The following is a 20948-nucleotide window of genomic DNA, read 5'->3' as shown; positions in this document are numbered from 1 at the left end:
TTGTGGGAGGCCACGCTCACTGTTTCCTGAAGGGAAGGGGCAGAAATGAGCCAAGCCACATCCCAGTGTGCTCTTGCAACAACTTCCAGTGCTTTCCTGGGTCCCAAAGGTGATGTCTCTGTGTCTGGGAGACCTGGGGTCTGAGATACTGAGGCCTCCTCCCCCGGATCAGTGAATGTTCCAGGACAGGGTAGTGATCAACACCTCAGTGAGGATGACTCATGGGGCTGACCCATATGGGTTCTGGGTGCAGGTGGGACACAGTGGCTGGGCGATGATGAACAGAAATTTGTTGTCCACACTGAGGTTCCAATGGGAAAGCAGAGTGAGGAAGGGGCATGTGGTGAGGGGCGTGGTTCTGAAAGTGATCATAGCAGCGTGAGGGGCTGGAACACGATGATCACTGCAGCCATTGTGGGCCCTGACTCTCCCCTCTTCAGGGCCTGGGCTGTGTGTCTCTGGGCCACTGTCTTTGAGGATTTGTGACTTTGGGTGTCTGTGTGTGAGTGTGTGCACATGTATGCCCAGTGAGAATTTGTATGTCTGTCTGGGGTGCTGTGTGTATGTCCTTAAAATCTGGAATGCTTTTATTTCATTTGGTGCCTAATTGCCCTTGTGTGAACAGATAAATCCTTGTCTTCTTTCTGACTGTATTAATCATGTGTTTTATTTTGTGTCTCTGAAGATGTTTTGACATCTTGGAGGCCTCTCAGACATAGGGAGACATTGCCTCTCCCAGGGGGACCTAACTCACCTTGGCAGTGGCCAGTCTGTCTGGAGCAGGGCTTGCATGTGCCCACCACCCAGTCCAGTGCCCTGTCCCTACAGACCTCCTTATCCACCTCTCACACACCAAGATGATATCTCCTCTGCCCTAAACCAACCCAGAGTCAGGTACCAAATGACAAGACCCCAAATCCTGTTGGAATTGTTCAAAGTAGCCAATCCTAAGCTGCTTACACTGCCCTGACCTGTGTTTCCTGTGGAAACCGAAATAAAGGCTGTGGCCTAGATTTTTGTCCCACTCCTGATTTGGCCTGCTGAGCAAATATGATGCATTGCCTGTGACCCTGCCTGGCATGGCATGCCCCCTTATTTTGGGGAATACAAGTAATAAAATATTTCAATGACACTTGCCAGTCCTTTTTGTCACTTAGTCACCTACATAAATTACAATCTCAAGGGTACAAATTGGACACTGATCCTAAGGAGAAAGTGTTCAGTTAAGATGGTGGGGCCACCGTGAGGGGACTGAGTGAGGTCTGTGGGAATATGAGTCCACAGCAGAGGCGATGTCTACCCGGGAGCCTGCTGCAGAGGACCTGAGTGCTGAGCAGGGACATACTCACCTTTGGTCCCCTCACTGAGCTCACAGTAGAAAAGCAAAGTGACAGAGGGACAACTCATGATGAGTGAGTTTCTGGATGCTTTTTTAGCAGTGAGAGGGGCTGGAACATCATGACTCCAGCCATTCTAGTTTCTGACTCTACGATCCAGTCTCCCATTTTGTGTTTTTTTTGTAGAGATGTACTTTTTGTCCTGTGTGGTGTCAGGAAGGGTGAAATCCCTTCCCCATGTGGAGGAGCGGAGACACCCTCTTTGGGGATTGATTTGGGAGCCAGGAGACACCCCTCTACCAGGTGGGATGGGAGTGAGAACAGTGCACTGTGTGAAGATCTGGGCCTGTGATGAGGTCTGTGTGAAGCTTCCATGTGAGTGTGTGTGTGTGTCTGTCTCTCTATGAGCCCTGATATGCAGGAAGTATTGGTGTGACAGGCCTTCCGGTAGCTGCTCTTGACATGAAATAACCAATAACCCTTCTATAAATAAGAGAGCTGAGTTTTACTTGAGCCAGAGTGAGGATTATAATCAGGGAAGGCCTTTTCCAGAAAGGAAGAAAGCATTCTGGATAAACATGGTGTTCAGTACAGGCTTATATCTTTTTAGAACAAAGGACATGTATTAAACACATTCAGAACACATATTCATCGAAGTTTCAAAGAGGTATCCAGTTGCCAGTTAGTGGGTCAACATGGCCCTGATGATGAGAGAGGGATGGATTAACATTGGTGGGCTTTACTAATAGGGCACAGGAGGGGAAGTATGCATGCTTATCTTGAGAGTGCATTCTTTACTTTCATGGTTACAGCAGATGTACAATGTATGTCTGATAGGTCGTAAGTCAGGCTTTTTTAGTTCAAGTTGAAGAAGTTTTGTACCTGAATAGTTACCCCATATGCCTCAATATGTGAAAATCTCTTGTCAGTGCTTTGGTGGACAAAGCAGAGCAAATATCCCTCCTTCACTTTGAAGCTGACATTTTAAAGGTGAGAAGTTATATAAATAAAATTATACCATATGTCTGATGGTGATTGGCTCTATAAAGTAAAGTGGGGAGGAGTGCAGAGGGCCCGGGCCCTGTGTGTCTGGGAACATCTCTGTCTCTCTGAGACCTTAACTCTGAGAGTTTGTGAGTTTGTGTGTCTGCATCCGCGGGTGTCCTATATGTGCTATGACAAGATCTTTGTGATTTTGTATGTCTGTCTGGAGCTATGCACATATGTCCTTTAAAATCTGTTAAGTTTTTTCCATGTTCTTGCCTAATTGCCCTGGTAACGTCTTTCCTACCACATTGGGTAGAACGGGTGAGAGCACACATCTGTGTCTTCTCTCTGATCTTAGAGAGAAAGCCTTCAGTCTTTCACCATCAAGAATGATGTCAGCTGTGGGTTTTCATTGATGCTTTATTTCAGGTTGAGCTAGTTTACTGAGGGAGTTTATCGTAGTTTATTGAGTGTTTTCCTCGTGAAGGGGTGTTGAACGTGGTCTAATGCTTGTTTGTATCTATTGAGATGATCCTGTAGTTTTTGATGTTGATTCTATTAATGGTTTCTTATGTTAATTCACTTTGAGGTGTAAAACCAACATTTCTTTCCTGGGTTAAATTCCACGTGGTCATGCTGTTTAGCTCATTTTATATATGGCTAGATTTACTGTACTAGTATTTTGTGGAGTCCTTTTTCATCTATGTTAAAAAGAGATATTTATGTACCAAATTATAATGTACTATGTAGTATAAAATTATCTAACGCTACCTATAGTGCGTATCTTTGTGTTATATGTGTATATATAGAAAGAGAATTTATAATACAGTATGTATATGTGTATATATATAAATATATATTTTATAGGTAGTGCATTACCTGTATATAGTATAGTTAGCATATAGCACTGTACAGAATTAGTATATATTATGTATAAGTAGACTATATTATATATTATTAACATATATAATTAGTTTTATAGTGTATAGTATAGTGTTATACATTTACAGAATAGCATTACAGTCTTATCAGTCTACAGCATAGTGGGCATCTTTACCATGTCTGTCCACAGAGTTACTCAAATAACCCATTCACATCCTGCCATAGGCTCATAGGGGCCCCTTACTGTCTTGATACTCCAAAGCCTGCCTCAGCCACCCCTGGTTTGTTTTCTCTGCTTCTGAGTGCAACTGAGGTGTCAGTATGTGTTTCAGAAATTATAACTGATTTATCAGGCTGAGGGTTGAAGTGAGGCTCTGCCATTTGATTTTTTTTTTTTTTTTTTGCTTGTGAGGAGGATCAGGCCTGAGCTAACATCCATGCTAATCCTCCTCTTTTTTTTGCTGAGGAAGACCGGCTCTGAGCTAACATCTATTGCCAATCCTCCTCCTTGTTTTCCCACAAAGCCCCAGTAGATAGTTGTATGTCATAGTAGCACATCCTTTCTAGTTGCTGTATGTGGGACGCGGCCTCAGCATGGCCAGAGAAGTGGTGCGTCGGTGCACGCCCTGGAACCGAACCCAGGCCGCCAGTAGCGGAGTGCACGCACTTAACCGCTAAGCCATGGGGCCGGCCCCTGCCGCTTGATTTTTAAGACATGAAGAGACACCTGTGACCTTCTTATGTATTTGAGTAAGTATGAGCAAGATTATCACAGAGTGGTTTCTCCTAAAGCGTAACCTTGGATAAGTAGCTGATGTTCTTGTTGCCAGGCAGCTAGGCCATGGCCATTGAACTAAGAGTCTAAAACTATGAAGATGATGTTGACTGTTGGCCAGGACATCCTTTAGCATGAATGCCTGCAGATTGACTAATCCTGCTCACCTTGAGGTCCTGTCTTTGATCAGGTTCGAGTCCATCATATGATGATTGTGTGACAACCATTGATGTGAAAATAGGTGCAGGATTTATTTTATTTACGTGAACCAGAGAGCAAAACATATTTCACAAATTAAAACATGTGTCCTTTGCATTTCGAAAGGAAGAAAAAATTACGTGCTTTAAATTGCTTCTTTGTAGACAAATGCTGAAAAGCCTTACAAGAAATGAAGTACATTGTTATGTACATGAGCATGGGGAATATACAAGCTAGTGCTAGAAGACATGCGAGGGGCAGCCTTCAGGCACTTTCAAATCTCAGGCTAGGTTTTTGAAAATTGATACTCACAGTAAACAATTCATGATAAACGAAAATTCTGTTAACCATATTTTATTTTTAATAGTGTTGAATACCAAATTCAACTGAATAAATTTTAAATGGTCTAACTGCCTTTATTGAGCAATTCATCAATTGGGCCGCATCCCATGTGGCAAGCGGAGAGGAGGTCCAGCGGGCTACAGAAACTGAAAAGTTTTAAAGCCAGGAGAAGCAAGTCATAAGCAGAATAAAAGGATTATTTCAGGCAAAGTTACCTTCCTTTGGGGACAAATGGGTATTATTAGGTAGATTACCACATCTTCTTTTGGGGATTGGAGAGGGCCCATTACCTCATTGGTACAGACCAGAAAATTCTAGACTGACCAGTTAGGTTACATTCCTGGATCAGACTGAAGCTGCAGTTAGGTTAGGTAACAAACCCTGGTTTGGTGAAGTGTACCTAGCAAAAGGGACTCTGCTGGGGCCTGTAGTTTTCTTTTTAACAATAGTTTATATGGGCCGGCCCCGTGGCTTAGCAGTTAAGTGCGCGCACTCCCCTGCTGGCGGCCTGGGTTCGGATCCCAGGCGCGCACCGATGCACCGCTTCTCTGGCCATGCTGAGGCCGCGTCCCACATACAGCAACTAGAAGGATGTGCAGCTATGACATACAACTATCTACTGGTGCTTTGGGGGGAAAATAAATAAATAAATAAAATTATTTAAAAAACAACCAAACAGTTTATAATCAAATGACTAATATATTTTTAACTTTTAATTAATTTAATTAATAAGTTTAATTTTTAATAATTCTGTGTTGATTTTGGACATTTTTTTTGAAGTGTGCAATACATTTTAACCATAAAAAATTAATTTTTTCAATTCTATTTCTCTGTAAAATGACAAGTGATAGTACAGCCTGTAGTGACATCGTATATCGATGTCAAGAAGGTTTACTGATATCAGGTACTGTATTAAATGCACTAGGGTGGTGTATTAATATGAGGAGCTCCGGTGACCTCACTCTTCAGTGGAACTGGTAAAAATTAATTTAAATCCTCTGGAAATTGTCCTAATGGCAAGCAGCAAATGAGGAACATTTATTCTAGAAAATCAGTAAATTTTCTGTGAGAAAGGAGAAAGTGTGTAGGATTTGAACCATCCTCACTCTCTCCCCACTCTCAGCTCAGGAAGTGAACACTCCTCTCCAGAGTGCTGCACCCTGAACCAGAAGACACGATTCTGTCTCCCTAAGCTTCCAGGACAAGCACTTTTTCCTAGGATGAGCAGGACTTCAACGTTACCCATCTTGCCCTCAGCTACATATTCCCAAATTTAAGTCCTTCATTGGTTCACATGAGAACTGGGGACACTCTTCTTGCACCCAACCCCTTCTCCTGGTACAGAGGCTCTGCTGTGCTCATGCTTTGCTGAGAATACAGGACACTGGTCACTCTTTCCCTGCTCATGAGGTGGCTGTAACATGAGACAATCAAGAGGACCTCTGGCTGCTGTCTCTCCACGGCACTGATCACTCAGCCCCTAAATTAGGATTGTCTCCTAGAGCGAGTCTTGCTGTTGTCCCTGTCGCAGCTCCAGAGTCCTGGAACTGAGATTTTTCCTGAACTCGGGAGAAGCCAGCTGTAAAACACAAAACTGTTAATTCCTTCCCAAAGGAATTAACTTGGCCAGCAAAAGATCATGAAAAGCTCAAGCCAAATGACACTCTCAAAAAAGTGGAGAATGAGCTGAAAGGCAATGAGTAAATTTGTGTATTTAATGAAGATACTGCTTAGACTGTAGGCTGACTAGTTTCTAGAAAGAACCAGAGAATTCCACTGCTGGGAGGGTGCTTCCAAGGGCCAGAACAAATATCAAACAGTGACTTCAGAAAACATTTCTACAAAGGAGCCAGAACTTGGCTGGACTATTTGAGAGAGGAAGTTATGCCCCCCAGTACATTGGTGAAAATAGTAGAGCAATAAGCTAGCAATTAATCTAGTTTAACCATGGAGTGTGTCCATGGTGGAGGAAGAGAGCCCTACCAGTACCACTGTCTCATGACTGTAGACATACCCAAAGCCATGCTGGATTCCAGGAGATATATCAGAGGTTTCGCTCTGTGTCGAGGATACACATTTAACTAAAATTATCTGCCCAGTCACTGAACAAGTAATTAAGCTAATAACAATAAAAATTAAAAGTAGGAAGGGAACCAGAACCCAGAGTTGCTAAAATACATTACCTAAAATGTCTGGTTTGCATCAAAAATATGAGACATGCAAAGATACATGAAAGTAGGAACTATATACTGGAAAAAACAGCAATTGAAAATTTACCCAACTCTTACAGGAAAACCCAGTAAAATTAACAAGTGATATCTCAGCAGAGAAAAGAGAGGTCAGAAAGCAGAGGGATAACATATTCAAGTGCACAAAGAAAAACCTATCAACCAAGAATCCTATATTCACCAAAATTACCATAAAATATAAAGCTGAAATAAAGACTTTCCCAGGTTAGCAAAAACAGAAAATTTATTAACAGCCAACTATCTTATGAGATTACTGCAGGAGTTCTTCAGGTTGAAAGCAAGTGACCCAGAATGGTAATTGGTATCGATAGAAAGAAACAAAAATGCCAGTATCAGTGATTTTGTAAATATGAAAGACAGAAGAAATACCTATTTCCTCCTTTTTCTCTTAGCTCTTATCCAAGGAATCGTATAAAATACTATATATTTCATATGCTGTTGTGCTGATTACATATAGAAATGTAATATATGTGTAATTTGTTTCTTGTTAAAAGCACAAAGTTCCAGGGTGAGAGGGAAGCTATGTTGGGCTAAGGAAGTGACTGCAGATGGTAAAGAAATAAGTGTAACAAGATATTATTGAGGTACATCAATAATAGATATAATGTGCATGACAATACTGCAACAAAAGTGGCAAATGGGAGAGAGGTATATAGGAGTAAAAATTCCATGTATCCCTGGAGTTAAGTTAGTATACATTAGAACTTTATTCATCTTTATTCTTGTAAATTAAGAAGTATATGTTAAATAGTAGAGTAACCCCTAAAGAAATAACTGCAAAAATATAGTGAAGTCATTTAAAATTTAAAATGGTACATTAGAACATATTCAATTATTGCAAGGAAAACCATAACAGAGAAGAGAAGCTAAAAAAAAAGAGAGAGAGAGAATTGTAGAAAATGAAAAGTAAAATGGCAAATAATTACAATTATGTCAGTAATACTAAATGTGAATGGAATACATTATCCACATAGGAGGAATAGATTGTCACCTCTGAGTAAAAAAAACTAAAAGCATGATCTAAATATATACTATGTACAGCAAACACACTGTAGATGCAAAGATATAAACAGATTAAAAGGAAAATCTCTGGAAAGATAAATCTTTACAGCACACAAGGTAACTGGAGAGATGATACAAATTTCTAGCAAAATAAGACTTTAAAACAATCACTAGGGGGCCGGCCCCGTGGCTTAGCGGTTATGTGCGTGTGCTCTGCTACTGGCGGCCTGGGTTTGGATCCCGGGCGTGCACCAACGCACTGCTTCTCCGGCCATGCTGAGGCCGTGTCCCACATACAGCAACTAGAAGGATGTGCAACTATGACATACAAGTATGTACTGGGGCTTTGGGGGAAACAACAAAGGAGGAGGATTGGCAATAGATGTTAGCTCAGAGCCGGTCTTCCTCAGCAAAAAGAGGAGGATTAGCATGGATGTTAGCTCAGGGCTGATCTTCCTCACACACAAAAAATAAATAAATAAAACAATCCCTAGAGATAATGAAGAATATTACATGATAACTAGAGTGTCAACATTTATGGCCTGCATCTAAAACAGTAGAAAGAAAGAAATTTATAGCCATTAATGCCTAGACTTAACAAAGAGAGATCTCAAGTCTGTAACCTAACCTTTCACCTTAACAGACTTAAAAAGATTAGGTACCAGACCCAAAGCAAGGGGAAAAGGAAATAATAAAAATTAGAGCAGAAGTTAATGAAATGAGAAATAGAAAAACCACAGAGAAAATCAATGAAACCAATAAGTGGGTTCTATGGAGTGATTAACAACACTGACAGATATTTAGCTAGATTGATCTAGAGAAACAGGGGGACATTCAAATTCATACAATCACAAGGAAATAGTGATATTACTACTGACATTATTGAACTAAAAAAAATTGTAGGAGAATTCAGTGAACAATTGTATAGAAACAAATTGTATAACTCAGATGAAATGGACAAATTCCTCAAAAGACACACTCTACTGAACCTAAATCAAGGATAAATGGAAAATCTGACTAGAAATATAAGGAGGTGGTTGAAACATTAAACAAAGAACTACCCACAAATTAAGACTAGACACAATGGCTCCATTACAGAATTCTCCAAAACAGTCAAGATTATTTAATACTGATTCTTCACAATTTCTTTAAAAAATTAAGAGAACACTTCATACTAATGTTGTGAGGCCAGTACAACAAATGCCAGCAAACCCAATCCAGCAATATATAAAATAATCATACACTGTGACCAAGTGAAATTTATTCCAGGGATGAAGGGTGGGATTAACACCTCAAAATCCATTTATGTAATAAAGCATATCATGGAGTGAAAATCAAAAGTGGCAGATCATTTCAATAGAGTCAAGGGCAGTAATTGACAAAATCCAACACCCGTTCATGATTAAAGCACTCAGATTACCAGGAATAGAAGGAAATGTCATAACATAATGAGCATATATGGAAAACCCCCACTAATATTATATTTTTATTTCTTTAATATGATATTTAATTGTAAATATTGGATGCTTTATCCTGAAGATAAGGAACCAAAGAAGGATGTCTGTTCTTTCCACTATATTGTAGAATGTACTGGAGATTTTACCATTTTCCAAGGAAGATAAATGGCCAAGGGCATGTGAAAAGAGGCTGAACATTGTTAGTCATCAAGGAAATGCAAATCAAATCCGCAGTGAGATACCACTTCACAACCTCTGGGATGGCCAGAGTCAAGAAGCGAGATAATAACAAGTTTTGTTGAGGATATGGTTAGAAATTTGAACTCTCGTACGTGGGTGGTGAGACTATAAAATGGTGTAGTTACTGTGGCAAAAGGTCTAGGAGTTCCTCCAATATAAAACCTAAAATTACCACATGACCCATCAACTCCAATCCTAGGTGCTTACTTGTGTGTGTGTGTGTGTGTGTGTGTGTGTGTGTGTGTGTGTGTGTGGTGAGAATGCTTAATACACTGTCTTAGGAAATTTCAAGTATACAAATTGTATACGTATATCAAAGGATCACATTGTAATCTTTAAATATAGACAATTTTTTGTCTTGGGTGGCATCTGTGTGTTTAATGTGAAGGTGAGACTGAGGCTGGAGTTGCCTCAAAATTAGTGGAGGCCTGGGGTTACAAGGATGACTATACCCTGTGAAGGATCTGAGCCCACCAGATGGTTACTCCTTAAAGAGCAATTATTTCAGAGAGAAAGAAGAGAGGAAAATGCAACCACAAGGTAGCAAGATTCCAGAGGTCTCACCAGGACCCCTAAGTAACTGCTGCTGCTGCCACCGCTGCGTCTATTGCAGTAAAGATCCTGACCCCCTGGGTTATAGCGGACAACACCCACAGTCTGAGCTTGGCACAGCAAAGGTATTAGTTCAAACCGCACTTAAGCCTGGGGTCCTTAAACCCTGTAAAGCAACTAGTTGTCATGGAGGAGGCCACTAATGCTGATGGCAGTGATTTCACGCTCTCAGGAGGAGGGTCTTAAGTTGTCCCTAGTCTTCTGATGCAAGAACCTGCCCTGGTCCCCACACTATGTGCCATTAGAGCTGCTGTTATCACCAGGTACTGAGATCTCTTGAAAATAGAGGCTCTCACAAACACTGAGCATGTGATCCTCTACCAAGACACCTATAGTGCCTTTGGCCTGGGAAAGAGCTTCCCACCAGCTCAGACCAGCTACTGACGCTTACTTGTGATATGATGGAGCCTAACCTTGACCCTGTAGCTTATACTACCTGCAGGAAGGGCATGGCTTTTGTTTCTTTAGTTCATTGAAAGATGCTAGGGTGATGGAGGAGGTCCTTTTGCCAGATACCTTGGTTCCCTGGGCAGTTCCTCGGGATTAACTGAATGCACAGCACTGGGGAGTGCATAGACTTTAAGGATGACAATACACATTCATACATGATGGAGCTCAGTGGAGAGTTGCTACTCTTCATCCCTTAAGTGGGACATCCCCTGATGAACCAAACCCAAGCTAACCAAACATCAAGCAGTCATCCTACTACTGGCCAAAAATTGGCCATATCTGCACAAGTTCACAAACTCTTGAATGATTGTCTAAGAGATGCCCCTTTGTGGTAAAATAACACTGAGAATGTCTTAAATCAGAGATACCCAAAATAGAAATCAAGGTAACACTTGTCTGTGTGTTACTAAGTCCACAATACAAGGACTCACCTGGACACTCATTTTCCACCTTGGAGTTGTGACACTACTGAGAGTGACCATGGCACCTCTCAGAGAATACAGTGCCCTGCTCTCCAACAAGGCATTTGGTGGAAGTTTCACTTCCCTGATGGGTCTCAGACTCGTAGAGCACCATACTGGCTTATTGAAACCAGTTGGATGAGAGATGTCCTGTTTCAGTCATCAGGGGTGAATGTAATGAGTCTGTCTTCATGTTTTTTTTTTTTTTTTTGAAAGACTTCAGTTTTCTTTAGATCAGTTTTGGGTTTTCAGAAAAATTGATCAGAATTTACAGTTTCTACATAACCCTTCTCTCTGCATCCACACAGTTTGCACTCTTTTTCAAATTTTGTCTTGCTGTGGTCCATTTGTTACAATTTCCAAACCCATATTGATGCATCACAGTGCTCAGTGTACATTAGCATTGACTCTTTGTGTTATACAGTGTATGGGTTTTGGCAAATGTATAATGATGTGTATCCATCGTTTCTGTTTCATATAGTACAGTTTCACTTCCCTAAAACTTCTCTGTCTTCCACCTATTGATTCATCCCTCCTGCAACCCCCAAATCCTTGACAACTAAAGATCTTTCTAGTGGCTCATGCTTTTCTCTTTTCCAGAATGGCATGTACATGGACTCATACACGACATAGCCTTGTCACATTGTCTTCTCTTCCTTTGCAGTATACATTTAAGATTTCTCCATGTGTTTTCATGGCTTGATACCTCCTTTTATCACTGAGCAGTATTTCACTGTATGGATACACCATTGATTGTTTTTGTCTATTTAACTCTTGAAGGACATCTTGCTTAAAAATCTAAGTCTTATAAATTATGAATATAGCACCTATGAACATTTGTATGTATGATTTGTGTGAACATAAGATTTCAATACATTTGCAAAAATACCAAGGAGTGTGATTGCTGGATCTTACACTATGTAGTGACTCAGAATTTTGTTTTGAAAGAAGGTTCCTGCTTCCATTGTAAGTTACCAAATTCCATTTCTACCAGCAATGAATGAGGGTTACCTGTAGCTTCACATCTTCACCAGTATTTCATGTTCTTAGTGTTTTGAGATTTACCCATTTAATAAGTGTTTAATGATACATCCTTGTTGTTTTATTTGCAATTTTCCAAGGACATTTGCTGTGGAGCATGTTTTCATGTTGCTTATTTCCCATCTATATATCTTCTTCAGTGAGATATCTATTCCAATCTTTTGCCCATTTTTTAAATTGGGATGTTTGTGTTCTGACTGTTGAGTTTTTTTTTTTCTTTTTTAAAGATTTTATTTATTTATTTATTTATTTATTTTTCCCCCAAAGCCCCAGTAAATAGTTGTATGTCATAGCTGCACATCCCTCTAGTTGCCGTATGTGGGATGCGGCCTCAGCGTGGCCGGAGAATCGGCGCGCCGATGCGCGCCCGGGATCTGAACCCGGGCCGCCAGCAGCGGAGCGCGCGCACTTAACCGCTAAGCCCCGGGGCCGGCCCGACTGTTGAGTTTTAAGTGTTCTCTGGATATTTCGGATACCAGTCAAGTGTTTTACAAAAATTTTCACTTACTCTGTGAGTTGTTTTTATTGTCTTAACATCTTTCTCAGAGCAGTAGTTTTGCATTTTAATGAAGTAAAATTTTTGTTTTTTTCTTTTGTGGATCTTGATTTTTGATTTCATATCTAAAAGTTCATCTTGCAACCCAAGGTCATCTAGATTTTCCTCTATGTTACCTTCTAGGAGTTTATTCCTTTCACATTTTACTTTCAAATCTGTAATGTGTCTTGAGTTAATTTTTGTGAAATGTATGGTGCCTGCGTCTCCATTTGTGTGTGTGTGTGTGTGTGTGTGTGTGTGTGTGTGTGTGTGTGTGCATGTGGATATCAGTTATTTCCACCACAATTTGTTTAAAAGACCTAATTTTTCATTTGACTTGCCTTTCCTTCTTTGTCAAAGATCACTTGACTATATTTGCGTGGGTCTATAAGGAAAGCAGTGCACCCACGTATCCTTCAGCCTTGCTATACTCTCATTAATTCCATGAGTTATTCCTGTTGTTATGAATTCTTTTAGCCATTTCACAGACTGTCATGCCATATGGAAAAAATGTTATAAATTTAGCTACAGCATTCATAAAGATGTTCTTTCTTAAGAGGTGGAAGTTCCTCTTTATTACCAGTTTGTTGTAAATGGATGATGGATTTTATCAAACCCTTTTTTGTTTTCATTTTTCCCTCCTTTCCTTTCTGATATTAGTAATTTCTGTCTTCCATCTTTTCTTTGTTTTCTTGACTAAATGTTTATCAATTTTATTAGTCTTGTCAAAGAACCCTTTTCTTGTTTTGATTTTCTCCATTGGTTTCCACAATGAGATGGATTTCTTTTCTGATTTTTATTATTTCTTTTATTGTGCTTACTACAGTTTAAATGTGCACTTCTTTTTATTGTTTCCTAAGTTAGTTGCTTACATTGATTATAGATCTTTTGTTTTTCCAGTGTATTTGTTCAATGGCATATATTTCCCTCTAGGCACTCCTTTTGCTGCTTCCAAGAACCATTGTTATGTTGTGTTTTCATTTCTTTTAGTTCAAAAGAAATTTTGATTTCTCTTGAGACTTCTCTGATCCTATGTATTATTTAGAAGTGTGCCCCATGGCTTAGCGGTTAAGTGCGCGCGCTCCACTGCTGGCGGCCTGGGTTCAGATGCCCGGCGCGCACCGACGTGCCGCTTCTCCGGCCATGCTGAGGCCGCATCCCACATACAGCAACTAGAAGGATGTGCAACTATGACATACAACTATCTACTGGGGCTTTGGGGAAAAAAAAAGGAGGAGGATTGGCAATAGATGTTAGCTCAGAGCTGGTCCTCCTCAGCAAAAAGAAGAGGATTAGCATGGATGTTAGCTCAGGGCTGATCTCCTCGCACAAAAAATAATAATAATTAACAATAATAAAATAAAAACAAATTAGAAGTGTGTTATTGAATCTCCACATAGTTGAGGTTTTCCAACAATCTTGATGTTATTCACTTCTAGATGAATGTCTAGGTGGTGTGAGAGCAGATTTTGTGTGAGTTCTGTTTTTTCAAATTTGATAAGGTGTGTTTTATGTCCCAGAATGTGGTTTGTCTTGGAGAATATTCCATGTGAACTTGAGAAGAAGGTATATTCTGCTGTTGTGTATGAAGTATTCCATAGAGTATAATGAAATCCACTTGTTTCACGGTGCTCTTCAGTTCACCTCTGTCATTCCTCATCCTGCCTACTGGAATTTATAATTCTTGGTAAGGGGGAGTTGAATTCTGCAGCTTTAATACTGGATTCATTTATTTCTCCTTGCATTCTATCAGTTCTTGCATCGTGTACTTTGCCCCTCTGTTGTTATGCAGGTACACATGAAGCATTGGTGTGCCTTCTTGGAGAATAGACCCCTTTGTCAGTGTCTAATGCCCCTGTCTATCTCTGCATTTTCCTTTGTTTGAAATCTGCATTGCCTATAATTCATATACCTATGGCAGCTTTCTTTTTACTAGTGTTGTCATTGTCTATTTTTTTCCATCCCTTTACCCTTCATCTGTCAGTGTATATTTAAAGTGAGTTTCTTATAGAGAATTTGTAATTGTCTTCTTTGAAATCTGATATTACTGAGTGTTTCAATTGTATTGATACCATTGATAGTTAAAGCTGTTATTGATAAAGCTGGATTAGTATTTATGAAGTCTTGGTGTTGTATTTTTTGCTTTTGTTTCTTTTTATCTTCCACCTTTTATCTGTCTTCTCTGGCTGAAATTGAGCATTTTCTCAGATTGTTTTCTTCTTGTCTCTTAGAATATCAGTGACACATTTTTGAAAAGCATTTTGTAGTGGTTGCCCTTGAGTTTTCAGTATACGTTTACAACTAACCCACCTCCTCTGCCAAATAACACTACACCACTTCACTGTTGTGCGACTACCTCTTAACACACTCTTCCCACTTTGCCCTTCCTGTTTGTCATGTTGTTGTCATTTATTTCAGTTGTCCATAAATTTCTTATTACCACATACATTGTTGCTAATATTGTAAACAAAGTGTCATTTGTTATACTATTTCTAAGAAATATAAAACATATTTTACCTTCATTTTTTTTCTTTTTCTAAACCTCTACCTTTATCATTTATATTCTTCCTTTTTTTTTTTATAATTTTATTTATTTATTTTTTCCCCCAAAGCCCCAGTAGATAGTTGTGTGTCATGGTTGCACATCCTTCTAGCTGCTGTATGTGGGACGCGGCCTCAGCATGGCCGGAGAAGCGGCGCTTCAGTGTGCGCCCGGGATCTGAACCCAGGCCGCCAGCAGTAGAGCGTGCGCACCGAACCGCTAAGCCACGGGGCCGGCTCTATATTCTTCCTGATAAATTTTTTTTGTGAGGAAGATTAGCCCTGAGCTAACATCCAATGCCAATCCTCCTCTTTTTGCTGAGGAAGACTGGCCCTGGGCTAACATCTGTGCCCATCTTCCTCTACTTTATATGGGATGCTGCCACAGCACGGCTTGACAAGCGGTGCGTCGGTGCACGTCCAGGATCCGAACCCACGAGCTGTGGGCTGACGCAGGGAGCACATGCACCTAACCACCACACCGCTGGGCAGACCCCCTGATAAATTTTTGAACATTTTATTCAAAGTAGGTGTACTCGACAACTTTCCTCAATTTTTGTCTCAGAAAATCCTTATTTGTCTCTCTCTTTTTTTTTTTTTTGTGAGGAGATCAGCCCTGAGCTAACATCCACCAATCCTCCTCTTTTTTTTTTGCTGAGGAAGACGGCCCTGGGCTAACATCGGTGCCCATCTTCCTCCACTTTATATGGGACGCCGCCACAGCATGGCTTACCAAGCAGTGCGTCGGTGCGCGCCCGGGATCCGAACCAGCGAACCCCGGGCCGCCGCAGCGGAGCGCGCACACTTAACCGCTTGTGCCACCGGGCCGGCCCCAGTCTCTTTTTTTTTTGAAGGAGATTTTTTTCTTGACAATTCTAGGGGAGTGCTTTTCTTTATTTTCAAAACTTTTTACTCTACTCTGTTCTTGGTCACGTGGTTTTTGAAAATAAGTCCAGTTTAATTCAGATCTTTGTTTCTTTATACCTAAGATATTTCTTCTCTGGCATTTCTCAATATATTCTCTTTTATTTTTCTCTTGTTTGAATATGATATCATGGGGGTGTGCACTATTGCAATTTATCATGTTTAGTGTTCTCTGAGATTTCTGGATGTGTGGTTTGCTGGCTATCGTTAATTTTAGGATATTTTTGTGATTATTATTTCGCTTGTTTCTTCTGTTTCTTTCTGCCTGTCTTTTCCTTTCAGATACTCCCATTATGTGTATTTTAAACCTGCTGTTAAAGATGGTGGTTCTAGACTTCATAGATATTGTGTTTGTTTTTTTTGTTCTTTTTATTTTTGCATTGGGCTCTGGTCAAACAGATATTTTGTTTACTACAGGCTTTGTTAAGAACAGAATATCTGCATTCCATTTCAAAATCCCAACTATTTTTATCTTTTCCCCAATTTTGAAGACAGTGGTTTGCCCGGTGACCTCAAGGCTCTCATGGATCTAAGGAGAGTTGTTCATTTAAAGTTTTTTCATTTTCTTCTTGTGAGATCAAGAATGACTGCTTCTAAGTTCCTTAAGTGTGGGATCAGAAGTTGGCAGGCATCGTCTAGAGTGTCCGGTCAGGAAACATTTCCTGTTGCCTTGAATAATAGAGATTTTATAAAAGTTCTTTGGAGGAAAGCACTGTGAAATCCTTCATGTATTGTATAATCATCAGCAAACTGACTATCAGACCCTCGTGGAGTTCAGTGAACTTCCTTGCAATCTGCAGCTCTTAACCTGACCCTCAAGGCCAGCAAGGCTCAAGGTACACTGTTAAGAGTTTGACTGGAAGGAGCTGTTCTAGCACATTATTATCTCACTGTGTGTTGTAAAAATTGGCAAGAAGTAGCCTTGAGGCACTTGAGTATAGGGATTTTATGGTCTAATTTGTCATGCCTTCTTCCTTGTGTCTGAGCTCCAAGTTCCAAATAACTTTCTAGCCCCACCAAATCACACAGAGAGAGAAAGGAAGAACTGAGTCTATGATAAATATTACACATTGAAAGTGATACTTCCCCGCAGGAAGGTTTACATTCACCAGCTGCATCTGATTCCTTGTAATGGTCTGGAGTAATTTAGGACAGTGTGGCCAATTGGGCTTCATTATAAGTGTGATTTCTAGAGGCCTCCAGGACTCTTTTTGGTGATGGAAGTACATAAAAAGGTCTCCATTTCTTCACTGTGTTTTTATCCATTGAAACGTCATGTGGATTTGACCCTCTGCCTCATAGAGTGCTGTAACTGGTGGGTAAAAGGAAGAAGATGAAAGAATTTTTCTCACAAGGCATCATCAGTCTTAAAATATTTGCTTCATTTGGATAGCATTTATGTCATTTCCTCTGTACCCTGCCATTACAGAGAAATATGCTGTCATGTGATCACAGTAAAACTATGTAAATAATTTCCATGTGTCAAAACAGTGTCAAATTGATGAGGAAGTGTGTACAGAAAATGAGTGAGTTTTTGGTGATCACAACATAGAATAAAGGTTTGGAGATGACACAATCATATGCAACCTTCCTACACATGGAGTACAGATCCCCAGTGCTGTCAACCTTATGCATCCTACTCTACACATATTTGAGATGTTTCAGGACTCAGTGGCAGTTGAGGATGTAGCTGTGAACTTCACCCCAGAGGAGTGGGCCTTACTGGATCCTTCACAGAAGAGACTCTACAAAGATGTGATGAGGGAAACCTTCAGGAACCTGGCCTCTATAGGTAAGAATGAGGACATTCCTTCCCTTCTTCAAGTAGAGAACAAGTGTTTCTTGCCCATCAACATGGTTCCAGTATGTAGAATTTGGAAACAGGGGATGTTGGTAAATAAACTAGAAATGGTCATAGCTCATCATGGACTTAAAGCTAAATTTTTTCCTATCATTTCCAGTACTTTTGTATCATCTTTCTGGGTCTGCATTTTAGGGAAAACATGGGAAGATCGTGATATTGAAGATCAGTACAAAAGCCTGGAGAGAAAACAGAGGTGAGTCACACTCACAATAGAAAGCAGTGTCTGATGTAACAATTCTGTTTTGTTACGAAATTTTAAAGAGAAGCAGAGAAATAACCCTTGCTTCAAATTTAGCTATTCTTAGAAAATTTTCACCAAATATGCTTTCTGAAATGTGATGTAGAGAATCAGTTTTTGCAAAATAGTCCACTTAGAAACAGGTTTAATAAACTCTATGTAGGAATATCACTGTTTTGATAACATGAAGGGTGAAAGAAACCCTCTTGTAAAGTATTCATTATATTTAATTTCTGAGAATTGAGACAAGACAGAAAACCTAAACTTTTCCTATGAATCATAATAAATATAATAAACATAAAATCATTAATAATGTGCTTCTTATTTCTTACAGTGGTCATATATAGCAAGGAGACTCTGTGAAAGTTTAGAGCACAGTCAACATGGAGATAAATTCAGCCTTACTCCAAATCTGAGTCTGAACAACAAAACTACAGGAGCTAAACCATGTGAAAGCAGCTCATGTGGAAAAGTCTTCCTGCATCATTCATGTCTTAAAACACACATTCGATGTCACACTGAACACAAGCTATATAACTATCAAAAGTACGGAGAGAAGCCATATAAATGTAAGGAATGTGGGAAAGCCTTCCCTTTTCCCAATGCTCTTCAAAGACATGAAAGAACTCATACTGGAGAGAAACCTCATGAATGTAAAAAAAGCAGTAAAGCATTCACCTCTTGGAGTTCCTTTCAAATACTTGAAAGAACTCACACTGGAGAGAAACCCTATGAATGTAATAAATGCAGTAAAGCATTCACTTCTTCCCGTTCTCTTCGAAGACATGAAAGAATTCATACTGGAGAGAAACCCTATGAATGTAAAAAATGCAGTCAAAGATTCACTTCTTCCAGTTCTCTTCAAAGACATGAAAGAATTCATGCTGGAGAGAAACCCTATGAATGTAAAAAATGCAGTAAAGCATTCACTTTCCTCAGATATCTTCAATTACATGAAAGAATTCATGCTGGAGAGAAACCCTATGAATGTAAAAAATGCAGTAAAGCATTCACTTCTTCCACTTCCCTTCAAAGACATGCAAGTATTCATACTGGAGAGAAACCCTATGAATGTAAAAAATGCGGGAAAGCATTTGCTTTGCTCAGATATCTTCGATTACATGAAATAATTCATACTGGAGAGAAACCCTATGAATGTCAAAAATGTAGTAAAGCATTCACTTCTTCCCGTGTTCTTCGAGATCATGCAAGAACTCATTCTGGAGAGAAACCCTATGAATGTAATAAATGCAGTAAAGCATTCCCTTTTTCCAGTTCTCTTCGAAGACATGCAAGATCTCACACTGGAGAGAAACCCTATGAATGTAAAAAATGCAGTAAAGCATTCATTTCTTCCAGTTCTCTTCACGATCATGAAAGAAGTCATTCTGGAGAGAAACCCTATGAATGTAATAAATGCAGTAAAGCATTCCCTTTTTCCAGTTCTCTTCGAAGACATGAAAGATCTCACACTGGAGAGAAACCCTATGAATGTAAAAAATGCAGTAAAGCATTCACTTCTTCCCATTCTCTTCAAAGACATGCAAGAATTCATACTGGAGAGAGACCCTATGAATGTAAACAATGTGGTAAAGCATTCACTTTTCTCGGATATCTTAAATTACATGAAAGAATTCATGCTGGAGAGAAACCCTATGAATGTAAAAACTGCGGTAAAGCATTTGCTTATTCCCGTTCTCTTCAAGATCATGAAAGAATTCATACTGGAGAGAAACCCTATAAATGTAAAAAATGCAGTAAAGCATTCACTTTTTCCAATTCTCTTCGATTTCATGAAAGAACTCATACTGGAGAGAAACCCTATGAATGTAAAAAATGCAGTAAAGCATTCACTTCTCTCAGATCACTTCGAAGACATGAAAGAAGTCGAAGACATGAAGGAAGTCACGTTGGAGAGAAACCCTGTGAATGTCAGGAAAGTGGTTAATCCTGTATTTGTGATGCAAACTGTTGAGAATATGCAAGAATGCACACTAGAGGAAAAACCATGTAAAGGGAAAGAATGTGAGAATGCTTTTGTCATCCCAGTTCTTTCTGAAGGCATGAAAGGACTCACTTGATAAAAACCTCTTGAATGTAAACAGCATGGGAAAGACTTCATTGGCCTACATCCTTCCATGTGAAACTCCCAACCAGAAAGAAATAGAAATAAAATGTAAGTAACATGGGAAACTTGATGGACATTAATTTCTGTATAATGTTCTAGAAAACTTTAACATGAAAGAGTTGTTATCAAAGTTGTAAATATATTGTGTTTACCAAGCCACTGAAAGTACAACATTGCACAGTGGGTTTCTATTAATAACTTTCAGAAATGAATATTAAGGTGAGGTAATTCTGTGTCGTCCTTCATCAATACTGCTTAAAGATTATTAGGTGGTGCTTTTTTTTAAATCAGTTAATGATATTTTTTCTTGGGGCCGGCCCAGTGTTGCAGTGGTTAAGTTCACATGTTCTGCTTCGTGTGAAGTGAAGTGAACCCCAGTGACCCAGGGTTCGCCAGTTTGGATCCCGGGTGCAGACCTACTCACCGCTCATCAAGCCATGCTGAGGCGGCATCCCATGGTGAAGAGGTACAACTCTACAACAATGATACATAGCTATGTATCGGGTGGGGGAGAAAAAAGAAAAAAAAAAAGAGGAATATTGGCAACAGATGTTAGCACAGGCCAATCTTTCTAAAAATAAAATCATCATCATCATCATCATCATAATATTTTCTCTTTAATTTTTTATAATGTTTTAATTGTTCTTTGTTATAAGGCCATTGAAAAATGACAGTTGGTAGTTGT

At 39.7% G+C, this 20948-nt stretch overlaps 1 protein-coding gene across 1 annotated transcript in view; it reads left to right on the top strand.

Moving 5' to 3' along the window:
* The window catches only part of LOC131394548 (zinc finger protein 14-like), a 209229-nt gene extending 189082 nt beyond the window's left edge, over positions 1-20147 (top strand). Inside the window, exons 2-4 of the mRNA XM_058525937.1 lie at positions 17690-17825; positions 18030-18090; positions 18751-20147. Of these exons, the coding sequence (XP_058381920.1) occupies positions 17690-17825; positions 18030-18090; positions 18751-20083 (1530 nt within the window). The 3' untranslated portion in view covers positions 20084-20147. The remainder of the gene's footprint in view (positions 1-17689; positions 17826-18029; positions 18091-18750) is intronic.
* The last annotated feature ends 801 nt before the right edge of the window (positions 20148-20948 follow it).

The sequence above is a fragment of the Diceros bicornis genome, chromosome 30 (assembly GCF_020826845.1).
Source record: "Diceros bicornis minor isolate mBicDic1 chromosome 30, mDicBic1.mat.cur, whole genome shotgun sequence".
Lineage (NCBI taxonomy): Eukaryota > Metazoa > Chordata > Mammalia > Perissodactyla > Rhinocerotidae > Diceros > Diceros bicornis.
The sequence above is the reverse complement of the archived record's forward strand: the minus strand, read 5'-3'. Positions and strand labels throughout refer to the sequence as shown.